Genomic DNA, 13308 nt, shown 5'->3' with positions numbered 1-13308 from the left:
CTGCTGTGAAGGATTTGGGGAAACCCTGGAACAGATTTAGGGTGTGCACAGGGAGGGGAGGGGGGCATTCCACTGTTTGTCCAGAAGTCTTTGCACTAGCAGAACTACTTCCCTGGATACTGCCCTTCATGTTTCCCTACATGTTTTTTCTTCTGAATATTTTTTATTTTAAGCAGTCAGGCTTTGTGTGCCTTTTTCAATAACATGAAATCTCCTGAATCAAGCTTGACTATATGTTCAGCATCAGGGCAGAGAATCATAGTGTTTTCTACTATGTTTGGATAATGTAGTACGATACACTATGACAGCCTTTTCACATTCAATATTCTGGAACTGAAGTCACATCTTTAAACTCAGAATTACAGTTATTGATGCATTTCATTGACAGTGACATTCTCCCAGGAAAATAAAACTTCTATATTGACATTGGCATGCAGCAGATGCAGATAAGATGAAGCAAGACTCATTGTAATTTTCAGACTGCACAAAAACTATTTAAACTGGTCAACTGTAGCCAGCGGGGAAAATATACCTTGCATTTTCTGAAGTGCTCTATTTTATATCCTATTTTGACACCCTAGATTTCAGTGAGATAAACTGAAGCGATTGATTGTCTGTGTGTGTTTAAATTCAAAAGTTTTTATATATAGTTTTTTTCATGGTACAGTGAAAACTGACCTTTCTGTTATATCAAAACCAAAATTATCAGGTTTGTTTTCGAAACCATTGCTATGATTGCAAATGTGCAGTATGAGATCTGTCAGTTCACAAATGAAGTGGAACTGTGCTGTACTTTGTATAAAATATCAAATCAAATGCTGAGCATCCATTTTTCCTATCAGTGAACCATTGCACAGTAAATAGAAATTGGAGAAGCTTTAGCAGAAGCTTTAGAATATGAGAAATGTCATGCTACTGGGTCACTGCAGTGGTCACTAGCTCAGTTTATCTTGTCATCAACAGAAGTCAGTTCCAGAAAGAAGATTACAGCCCGTTCCTAAGCATAGCTTACTTTGAACAAAGTCCAGCTGAATTTCAGTGAGATTATCTTCCTAGTAAGCATGTTCAGGATTGGCATCTAAAACGAAAAGTAAAAATAACAGCAGGTATTATAATCCACCTAAATCCTAATATTAATGCTAGCTTCTGACCACTTGGGATTTAGCAGTTTGTCACATACACAAAAACTCTGTCTTCAATGCCCTGATCAGGCATTTTATTCCCAAATTCATCCAGCGTGAGAGGGGGCATTGGTGAAGCCACACTTTCAACATGGCTGTCTGCAAGGAGGGCCTTTTTGCTTACAAATGTATGTGTGAAAGCTTCCATCTGACCTGGAACCCTTGTATGTAACTATAATGGTCAAAGGCTTCCTCCCGGCAGACATTCACACTGTATCTGTAGATGCTAGAGGGTAGGGCTAATTGGTATAACACCCGTTCCCAGTTCATGTGCTGGATAAATTTGTGAGGAAACAAAATTCAGCACCTTGGTCATGCACTTTTGAGACACGGAGCAAGTAGGTAACATATATCATTGAATTGTTCAACGCTTTCTAAATCCAGCTGCAATTAGATGCAATTTATATTCACTTTCACATAGAAAGTACATTGAACTTGATGATTTCTCAGTAAACCTGCTTAAGATCATGCTCCTAAAATGCTCTTTGAAAGCAATGGGACTTAAGTGATCAGCAACTTGTTCTTTGCTTTGATGACATTTAGTCATAACTAATTTTAGGTGTATCGGAGCCATTGTTTATACAGTTCTGGCAATAATAGAATACTATTAGGTTCAAAAAAGACTACACAAATAGAGGACAGTCTTTATGTTGTGTTATATTTTTTCTTATAAGTCTCAGAAAAAAAACATCTATATGTGATAGGGAAAGCAAGCAAGTTCTCTTTAAAACAAGGTTTTGACTGAGCTTCCCTGGAATTCTGGCTTCTAAAACGCTTGATTTTTTGAAACACCCCTTCAACCTGGGTCAGAAAGCAGAGCCAAAAGTCTAGACAGGGGTGGGGAACCTGTGACCCTTCATCAGTTGTTGTTGGACTACAACTCCTAAAACCATCAGCCATTGGCCAACCAACCACATTTCTCATCTAATTTATCTCCTTTATGTACCAACCCTACCTAGTCAGCATCCTCTCAGAACTTGATTTTAGTACTTCATTGTTTTCTTTTCTCTTTCTCTCTCCTTGTCTTGATATCTATTAGCAAGGGACATGGTCCATTACAAGTTGAGTGTGAGGAATTTCATATTATTGAAGTCCTCACAGGTTAGGGATGTGCCTGGCAGTGGAACAGAAGAGCCCATGGAAAACACCAAGACTCTTCCCAACTCTCTCTCCCACCACCAAATGGCAGGGATAAAGCATAATCACAGCCTGCCTTCATCTAGGCCTTTCCTTCCAGGCTGTAAACACAGCATGACAGTGGAGTGCCTGACAATAGCGCAATCATGAGCTCTTAGCTTCCTTCCCTAAGGGGACAGTATTTAAATGACATGGGACTATGCGGCCTTGGTGCACACCCTGGGATGGTGGAGAGCCTAGCATGAGATTCAGCATGACGCCATCTTAGTAGAGTATGTCAGTTATTTCAATCCTCATAATGCCTGTCCATCACCAAAGGCAAAGTTTCTTTGTTTTTGTTTTTGTAGAGGAGAATGTGACCCTAAGAATATCTGTTTCCCTTCCCTCAATGAAGAGAGACTCACCGCGAATTTGGTTTGATTCAATTGCTTCATGTCATTAAGGAGATAGAAAATGTGAAGCCTGACAGAGTAGAAAATGTTTCATATACCACTGGTGAAATTCCTGCTTGTTGCTAATTGATGGCATGGAACAATTTCATATTCAGTTTGAGGGGGATATTTCCAGAAGCCTATCTGTGAGAGATAGTTAAGGAGTCATGGAGTTGTCCTAGCCTTCTGCTTTTGTTCAGTTTAAGTTGGTTGAAGTTAGCGCTGTTGCATTGGTATTGTTCATTCCTTTGCAGTTTTTGGATTGAATGGGGTAGAGGTGTTCAACTCCTTCAATCTGGATTAGAAAAGCAGAGAGCCCCCACAATGGGAAATAGCCAATCTAGAGTTTTGGCCCTGACTTCTGTCCCAAGAGGGAGGAAATTTCCCAAAGGATTTATAATAGCCTCCAGAAAGCAGGGCTGAATGGGAATATGTGGCAAGAAATGTTCTTTTTACACTGAATTGGCTGAAGGACAAGGGCATGTGTAATTGCATCTTGGCACCTAAGTGAATCCCTGTCCCTCTTCTCATTTTAGCCTAGAAAAGGAAAAGTAATCACTGGATAGACAGGTTAGAAGATTGACTTCCTTCGCCTGAAACAAACCTCTGGTTTCATTGTCCAGTTAGTAGCACTAAAACATGCACACACACAAACACAGTGTTTAGGTCTCTGCCAAATACTGTCTAATAAACTACAGGAGACAGGGATGATGAAAAAAATTAGTTTACATTTTAATGAGAAGCTACCTAATTTGCACTCCCAAAAATTATATGTATGCACTGGAAAGCAACTATTCTTCAACATTTTCACTTATCTGAAAATTACAATGCAGTTCTCTAACTGAATAATGTATTTAGGAAAAGTGTGCATAAAAATGTATATATTAGTAAATATAACACAAAAATCCAGTATGGCTTTTGAAATGTGTGCATTAGAGAAATACACACTAATATGATGATGGTGTGTCAAACTGAGCCAAAGACTAGAAAAATGAAGCTGAGAAATACCAAAATGGACATATTCATCCATCCTAGAGAGAGAAGGATGGCTTGCCTCAGTTATTGATTTGTTAGGGCAGAAGTGTCATATTTATTTTTAACATTTTATGTAAGTTTCATTTTTTTTCCCTCAGGAAAGAAGGGGAGGGTTCTATAAAACTCTTATTTCTTTGCTTTCCTTTGTCCCCCCTTCACATATTTCCATTTGACGAGATATAATCAATTGAATTACATATTACAGACATGACAATGTGTGGCAGTGGTACTAGGATATATGTTGGAGGATAAAGAATTTGTAATAGTATGCCAAACTGCAATAAGACAGTCCTTGCAAGATTCTGATAATTTAGCAATTTTGAGGTAAACATGAAGACAAATGCCCTTGCTAGCTTCTAAAAATCAAAACCGACAGACAGAAAGACTTGCTCATGAAAGAAGAAGAAAACACTAACAAGCTAAGAACATAGCTGTTTTGTCGGTAATAATACTGCTTCTGCAATCATTAGCAAAAAGTCAGATGGAATACAGAAATTTAATCAAACACAACTGATTTATGGAGTGTTTGTACCTGGAAGCTTTCTTGAAATTTGCAGCACTTTGCAGCTTAAGGTAGACATTCTACAAAGCCATGTATCAGCTTTTATGTTCTCTCACATTCTTCTCTAGAAAATGTATTGGGCCAAATCCAATGTAAGAGTTGCACTGGCAGCAGTAAGTCCAGTTTACTCACTAGGTGGCCTTTGGCAAGCCTGTCTCCCTCCCTCCCTCCCTCCCTCCCTCCCTCCCTCTCCCTCTCCCTCTCCACATCAGCTCCTCCCATCTGCAGTATAAAGGACAATAATATTGACTTATCCCACCTGGGGCTGGGGAACCTCTGTGCCCTCCCCGAGTTTTAGTTGGGCACCGACTCCCATTAGTCCCCATTCCATCATGGGACAGGATGATGGAATTGCAGTTAGACAACATCCAGTGAATATCCCTGCTTTACAGAATTATTGTAAGAATTATAACTAGATAATGTATGTGTAGCATGTTGAATGCTTGAAAACCACATACAAACATTAAGTGTTCTTTATATTAAATATTTAATATGAATATTTAATATTCTTTATATTAAATCACAGGAAAACAATTTGCACCATCAAATATTATATATCCAGGTTTGATACCAAAATACTACACTTGATAGTATCAAATATGGAGTATATGTGTGTCCTGTCAGATGCAGAGAGATCCAGCAGTCCTCTTCTCTTAGAGATGAATAATCCTCCAACTCTTTTGTCCTGCACATTTAGTGGATTTCTAGGTCTCTTGTAGTCCTGCAAGACAAAAGCTCTTTCTGTCACCTAATATCATGTTTGGGGGACTGAGAAGATTTACTTCCACCCTTAAACTAAGATGCTTTTTACTGACAAACCTCCACAGCGTAGAAATGGGCTGAGCACATTCAAACTCATACAGGCAAGGTGTCAACAGTCTCACTGTGTCATATGGAAAATAGCAAATTGGTTTTGTAGACACTCCTGCTTTAGAGGAAAGAAATCTAATTCCAGCTTCAGAACTGTCAACCCCACTGCAAATAACAGAGTCAAAGCCAAACCATTTCAGCAATATAGTTATTTTCCTCTGTTGGAATGATGGAGGAGAAATCAGCCGTTGCTACATGATACCCTCGTGGGTGCGTGTTTTGGAAGCAGATCTGTCACATTGTTCCACAATAAAGACAACCACTCCAGGTGAAATTATTGGACAATTATAACACTTGTTAGTTGCCTGCTTGGATCAAATTCTGAAATGTGGGGTAGTTGCAGTGTGGTCAAAATTAAAGAGAAAAAAGGGGGGTTAAGAAAAAACCAGACAGAAGCCATGCTATTACTACATTAGAATATTTCATACTTGTTTTGTGACAATGTGGGTGTAGGCCTGTTTGTCACCTAATCCCTTCAGCAGCTGAATCCTCATTTCTGTTTCATAGCTCCCCATAGGATGAAGAAAACAGCAGAAGGACAATGAAGACATTCATTTTGATGCCGAAATGCTAAGACTCCCTCCTTTCTTTTAGAGTTGGCAGACAATGCACTATAGAAACATAGCTAAATTTCTCCCTCCTGCCTCCACTCATGGCAAGCATTAAGTCATGTTGAGAAATTACTGATTCCAGAACATACTCGAACAGCTTTAGCTAGTTGCCTGTGTCACATTAGGTGACACCATTCTCAATCTCAATATATATATATATTGCAGCATAGTGCCAATACCTCAGTTACTCACTGACTGCAAGTGCCTATTTCAACTGTGACTTGCAGAGTGTTTTAGAAAGGCTGTTGCTTTCTGCTACCTTTGGGTTCTATAGAGAAGCCAACATTGAGGATTTTGGGGTGTACGCTAATCCATTTTTCTTGTTCTTCTTGTTTGCTCTGGCCTGCATTGCACACCTCCTGAATTCCAGTTTTACCTGTAAAATTTCTACAATTAACTCCAGAACAAGAGCATGCACCAATTCTCTTCAGTTTTGCAAAAGAAAGCAGGTGAGATTGAAGTGAGTAGGAGACACACATGTAGGCCCATCTCCAGTATCCCCACATACACCAGTGGGGAGGGATGGGGAAGAAATTCAAATCACTTTGCATTTAAAACCGACTCCACCAAATTCACATTTTCCAAAACAATATGGGACCTGAAGCACAGGTACCCTTAAAATTCACACTTATCTGAACTTTGCAATGCAGTTCTCCTACCAAACAATGCTTACAAAAATGCATATTTTAGGAGAAAGTGTGCAAAAAGTGAAGCTTTTCATGAAAATAACATACAAAAATGCATTATAGCGGGAAATTGCTTGCTAAGAAAAATGTATATTAAGTCAAAACTGCATGTGGAAAGATGTTTATTAGGAGAACTTTGCACTAAAATGCTGATGAATTCTCACAAAGAATTTTTGGTAAGGAAATCACAAATGGCTGTGCAGAACTGAATTTAAGATTTGACAAATGAGAAACTGAGATAATCAAAACTGACAGACTCTTCCATTCCCACCAGTAAGGAATGTGGCTGGAATCCTCTCTGCAATTAAATTCTCTAAACTATCAGGGTTCTTGGATGATCGGAGCAGCCTAACCACATTTAACTGAATGTAGTTGGAATCTCCCTGCAGACCACGGTTAAAAGGAAAGGGGTTGGGACCGTGTAGTTTCCATTGCTCCCTGCAGAGTTTGAGTCCTCACACATTCTTAAGAATGCTTGAATATGGCTGCAGATTATCTCTGCTCAGTTCCATAGTTGCTTTTCCACACATAAAGCATATATTATCAATATGCAGGTGTGCAATGATAAAACACTACCAAAGAAGAACAGTCTTTATTTGAGCATATGTATGCTTGCAACTCCCCCCCCCCCCCCGCACTGTTTTACTGAGGCACAGGGCTTGGTATGTCTGTGGCTCCATTCAGGCATTTACCTGAACCCACACAGGCTTAAACCAAGGATGGTGATGGGGTGTACCTGCTATTGCAGGAGGTTTGTAAGCACATTCCACTGAATGTCAAATACATGGTGATCTAAAGAAGGACCTGCATGCCTTGGGACATTGGAGTGAGTGGAGCCTGTGTGTACAGATTAAACCCATGTGAATTTAGGCAAACATCTAAACAGGACTTATGTGTATCTTTAACACACTAGAACAAGCACATCAGCCTTGCTTTTTTTGCTGTGTTTTATCAGTGGTGCACATGCACAACAGCAATACCAAGGGAGAAAACAAATATGAAGGAACTGAAAGCAGGGGCAAACTAAGTTCAGCGTGGACTCAATTTAAATATAAAAGAACCCCCACATTGTCTTGGACTGTAAACTTTCTTGTTTGGCATGGCATGGGTGCAGTGCTGGCCTGGTGGAGCAATCTCCCCTCTCTTCCTCCCTGCACTATTCTGTGGGCTCTCCTAATCCCCCTGAGTCAATTTTGGGAGGCACGGGGGGGGGGGGGAGAGTTGCGCTAGCAGAAGTCCTTGCATGGGCTTACACTAATGGGAGTCGTTAGTTGAATCTGGCCAATGTGTTTTGGGGCAGTCACAAATAGAACCATAATGTGTGAACAATGCTTTTCATGAGTAACCTCACAACAGCAGCTTCTATGAATGCAGCAGTGTGCTGTTTAATCACAAGTGATCTATGGAACTGATGCCAAGATGCTGTGGCATTTTTGTGATAGGCTGGGTTGCTTCACACCAGCTGAGTAGACATTCCAACAGTGCTTTGGATCACAAGATACAGAATCTTTGCAGAAAATGGATGAGAATGTGTCCTTTTAATGCTAAGAAATTTATAATCATTAATGCAGATTATTTTCTACTTAAAGTGTTTCAGTTCCTGTAGCTGTTAAGTATATTTCTTTGCATATTGCCACCTGCCTTTTCAATATGAGAACAATGTTTGTTTTGTACTACTTTTGAAAAGACTAAAATGTTTTATGTAATTGTACTCTTTTCTTTGAATAAATATTATTTTTGTCCCTCAACTTGCCTCCCCACCCCAGTTCTTTCTTTGTTCTCTTCTATTTTCATTAGTTCTTGTCATCTCTACAAAATTGTGCAGAGGGAAATATGAAACACAAAGGAACTCATGGCACCAGCATATTAGAGAATGTTATTCTAGATAAATCTGTGATGTGCACATAGAAATACAATTGTTATTCTAGCCTCACTGACCTCCCATCCATGCTACATGAAGAGAGGACCTTTTACCGAAGGAGAATTCGGTAAAAACCCACACTTCTGTGGGTTGTCCAAAACTGGGAGATGGTGAGTTTGGAACTGAGTTTGAAACTTCAATTCAACGCTTCCAGGAAGGCACTAGAGCAGAAGGTTGGCAACAGATGAGTGTTGCAAGATTAAATTGATGGTAGCAATTATGTCTTTCTTCAACTACAGGGAGAATCAATAAAAAAGAAGCTATATTACCTTGCTTCCATTATGCCCATGATGGGCAGTGTTGATGAATAGGAAGTCCTTGCCAAGCTTGGATTTGGGACCTAAAGTAGATTTCATTCCCACAGTACATCTCACTAGTTAAGTTAATGTGCCTCATTGTTTGTATTTTAATATAGCAAAATTTAATCTCTGCTGGAGATGGGCTGGACAGAGAGAGATCATAAAGGAAGGATGGGAGAGACTGCCAAGGAACAGGCCAAACATTGACTTCCAAACTTATAGAAGCTTGTAATGTACTGATGGCGCTGCACAAATATGCCTTATCGTATTGCTCTTGGGAAGCTGTAGTTCACGCCACCACCTTTGGCAGAGAAAAAACTTGGAAAGTCAAGCACACACATTCACCTCTGCCAATAAAACACAAGGTTAAAGCAGGTTTTAGATCTTGATGAGGGATGGTAACTCCCCAAAGTGACTGCTAGAAGCAGTTAAGAGAAATCACCTAACAGACAAAAGATACCAGCAGAATGCTGCAAGGTCTGATGGTCTGGTTACATAGCTCAGAGCAACCACTGAGCTATGTGTGAGTAGCATAAAAAAAAACTTCAGTGTATGTGTCCACTGTGCAGAATCTGTGTTGCTTATGTACAGTGGTACCTCGGGTTACAGACTCTTCAGGTTACAGACTCTGCTAACCCAGAAATAGTACCTCGGGTTAAGAACTTTGCTTCAGGATGAGAACAGAAATCGTGCAGCGGTGGCGCAACGGCAGCAGGAGGCCCCATTAGCTAAAGTGGTACCTCAGGTTAAGAACAGTTTCAGGTTAAGAACGGACCTCCAGAACGAATTAAGTTCTTAACCCGAGGTACCACTGTACCTAAAAGCCTGACTGTGCATATCGGTACACGTCCCTTTAAGTAGAATATTACTATACTCCACTGTTCTTATCATATATCCTCACAACAACCTTCTGTGACAGTTGGAAATAACTACAGCTATGCCAATGTTTTCACTGAAAGCTTCAAAGGGGATGGTGTTCTGCAGTTGGGATACCACCACAGAAAATGCCCTATCACATGCGACGCCACCAGTCTGTGCCATGAGACCCCAGGTTCTGCTTCTCTTCTGTATAATAAAACGGGGGGGGGGTCTGATTTCCAGGAGAGAGGCAGCAGAGGAGAGACAAGATATTCTTTTCCCACCTACTGCTTTCTTTCCAGAATAGCCCTTGCCTCAAGCTGGTTTTGTAAGCTGCAATCCCGTACCTGTACACTGGACAGAACCATGGGTTTGGGGTTCCAGTAGGGAACAGGGAGGCATTGGAGAAAAGTTGTTGGAAGCGGAAGGACTTGGTACCCTTTCCTATTACTGCCACTTCTCCCTTTAAAATAATTCGCCGTTCACTATGTTTCAGAGGAAAAACAGATTTGAGGACATAAACTAGTGTTGGGATTTTCTTTTCTGGGCCAGGATTTCAAAGCTGAACATACGTAACCAAAGATTGTTGCTGGATTTTTAAAAAACCCAGCTTCACAGCTCTACATATCTAAGAAAGGACATATCTAGGCATATAGACTGCATCTCAGTGTTGAGACTGTCAGCAGTGACATATCTTTTGTACATTTATCATTATATTCCTCCTGCAGATGCCCTTTTGCTGTGGAAACCTCCTGCCCTTTTCTCCATTTGCTTATCATTTTCACCTCAGGTCTATTATATCCAGATTAAGCAGTAAGCAATTCTTTTAGCCTTTGGAGCTGTAAATAAATGATACCTATGCTGAAAATATTTTATATTACATCTCAGCAATACTTTACAGCAATTCCCAAAATAACGCAACAATATATAATACGCCTTAGATTTTTCTGATTTAGCTGTGTGAAAATGCTGAATTATTATTATTATCAGCTGGTGCCATTTTAATCTTGGTGAAGAATGGATCTAACTATCTTCATTGCTTATTCTATGTTGCCCATATATTCAAAAGTCTGATGGTCCAACTATGTACAAACCTCTTTCTTCTTTAGATATAATAATGCTATGTTTTACTGTCCTTCTCATATACCCTCACAAAAGCCAAATGCAGTTGATCTTTACCCTCAATGAACTTCATGACAGAGTAACATTTTCAATGAGCATAGCTAGCTATAGTTTATTTTTCTTTAAAACCCACACAGAAATGTGTACAAGGATACCAGCTTTCCCTCAACTAATGTTTTATTTAAAACACCACACGTATATATTTGGAAGCCAATGCAAACCACACTACTATGAATATAAATTAACTCCTGAGACAGTGAGAACAGATCATCAAGTAAAGAAGAAGGAAATAGCGACAAAAGCATTGCATGGAGGTGTTAATAGAACATCTTGACTCCATGACAAGAGAACAAAAATGGAATTAGGTGTGGCACAACTGCAACAAAATCAGCCATGGTCACTTGCATTGTAGTACCTGAAAACAAAAAGAGAGAGAGGGAGCAAGGAAGAGACTGTCCTTGTTCTTCTCACTTTTGATATCATATATTCCAGAAGGTAAAGAACCAAACTATCCAAGAGAGTTTCTGAGAAATGCATAAAAGCCAACATCGGGGAGGGAAACAACTTCCATATTTCACATGAAAGTCATAAGAATGCAACCAAGCGAATGGAAATTTACATTAGAATAAATCATTGTTCATAATTGCCATGTAATTGAAGCCTTTCACAAATTCAGAATGTGCAATACAAAGGACATGTCCTCCCTGGAGAAAGAGCTAGGAATTCAAATCAAGCATCTGGATGTTGCAAAACTAAATGAACAATGCAACAAGGAAATGATCTATGGACACACTTGGAAAAGAAATCTTCCTTCTTATCTGCATTGAAAAGTATAACCTGGGAAGCAACAGTCCAGTCCAGAGAACTAATCTTGCTCTAACACCTGCAGTGGTAAGAAGGTTAATCCAGTCATCATGGCCATTCAGTATTTGGCTTCCTGCTTAAAACCTACTCCACTGGGTCCACTGAAAACTAAGCTGCAGGATAATATAATGAAAAGATAATAAATTTGGGCTTAATTCAAACACGAGACCTACCAAACAGCTTCTGCCTCTTTGCCAGTTCCCCACCTGAATTTGCCAGGAAATTCGCTTATCTCAGAGCCAAACTAATGGATGTTTCTTTATTGAGGGCAGCCCAGCTCTGTTTAGCACAAAAGAAGCAAACATCAGGGAAATGGTTGGTAGACTATTGCTTCCAAATGGACTATCACTCCCATTATCCTTGACCACCATGTTGGTAGCTAAGTGCCTGGTACCTGGTATTCTAAGTGCAGTACGAAAAAGCAAGGCAGTCAAGTTTGCTGATGACCCCAAATTTCTCCAACTATGCACATTTCTGCACACAAGTTTCCCTAGTATAACATTTTTGCAAAGCAATTCTCACTGATATACCATATTTTTGTAAGTCCCTTTCACTAATATATGCATTTCTAGACACACTTTACCCTAATATATTCATTTTTGTGCATATTACTTGGCTGGATGTTGCAAAATTCAGAGTAGTGTGAATTTATGAAGGATGGCTGTATTTCAGTTGCATATTGTTTTGGAAAGTATGAATTAGGTAGATTCACCTTTCAATGTCAACTGAATTGAATTTCTTCCCCGTTCCTAGGAGTCAGAAACCTTTATCAATATACTGCAAATCAAAGATCATTAGATCATAATCTACCTTCCGTCAACCCTTGGCTTACACTAACTGACAAGCAGTTCATTGGCAGAGCACATGTTCTATGTGGCATTCAATCCTTGGCATCTATTACTATTACTAATTTATTTTATTTATAGCCTGTCTGTTTTCCAGAACCAGAGGTCAAGGCAGCTCACAAAAATTGAAACAAACACGAACAAAACACAGAAAACTAAAAAAGATAAAATATCATTGTTACAAATTAATTAAGCTACAATAGAATTAAAATGATATCAAAACAGATATATTAAAATACAGGTAGTAAAAACAGCACAGCACTGTTAAAATCCCTTTCCTTAAATGCTGGAATAAAACAAAAGCTTGCAGGAAGAAAACAGTCTTCACCTGCTGGTGATAGGATCCTGGAGTCTTCCCTACCCCTATTTAGTATTCAATGCCAGGTAGAGCATGTGATCTACCAATGATCTATGACCCTTGCCTACAAAAAAAGTACAGTCTCTCTTTTCCCTCCAGCAAGAAGCTGTGGCGGAGGAAGCCGCTTGGGTGCCTGGGGCAGCACACCCAGGGGCAGGACAAGCCGTGGCGGGGTGGGGGCGGGGCAAGCCACCCATAGGGGTGGGGCGCACTGCGGGGCCTCTGGAATCTGCCTCCTCCCACTCAGCCGCCCTACAGCTGAAGGGGAGGCAGCGGGCGGACCATTTGGAGCAGAGTGGAGCCTGCGGAAGCCCAAGCCACCGCGTCGCTCCCAGGAGAGACGCGTGGCTCAGGCCTCATGGTGAGTGCCACCCAGCAATTTGTCACCCCCCCTCAGTGGTGACACCCGGGGCGGCCCGCCCCCACCACACCCTCCTTCCTCCGCCCCTGGCAAGAAGAGTCCTACCAGAGGCTCGAACCCACAGCTGCACAAAGGCCACACCTTTCCCTCATCAGCTGAGAAGGCAA

General features: G+C 40.4%; 1 protein-coding gene and 1 long non-coding RNA gene across 2 annotated transcripts in view; one reads left to right on the top strand and one right to left on the bottom strand.

Annotated features, from left to right (window-relative positions):
- Positions 1-8188, top strand: part of LOC309346569 (von Willebrand factor D and EGF domain-containing protein-like) — a 205064-nt gene extending 196876 nt beyond the window's left edge. The window contains exon 30 of the mRNA XM_081870442.1: positions 5724-8188. Within this exon, the coding sequence (XP_081726568.1) occupies positions 5724-5738 (15 nt within the window). The 3' untranslated portion in view covers positions 5739-8188. The remainder of the gene's footprint in view (positions 1-5723) is intronic.
- LOC309348861 overlaps positions 1-13308 on the bottom strand; it is a 120139-nt gene that overhangs the window by 5162 nt on the left and 101669 nt on the right. The window contains exon 3 of the long non-coding RNA XR_014159573.1: positions 1013-1078. This is a non-coding gene — a long non-coding RNA (uncharacterized lncRNA). The remainder of the gene's footprint in view (positions 1-1012; positions 1079-13308) is intronic.

This window comes from Podarcis erhardii, assembly GCF_964252035.2.
Source record: "Podarcis erhardii genome assembly, chromosome: 1".
NCBI lineage: Eukaryota > Metazoa > Chordata > Lepidosauria > Squamata > Lacertidae > Podarcis > Podarcis erhardii.
The sequence above is the reverse complement of the archived record's forward strand: the minus strand, read 5'-3'. Positions and strand labels throughout refer to the sequence as shown.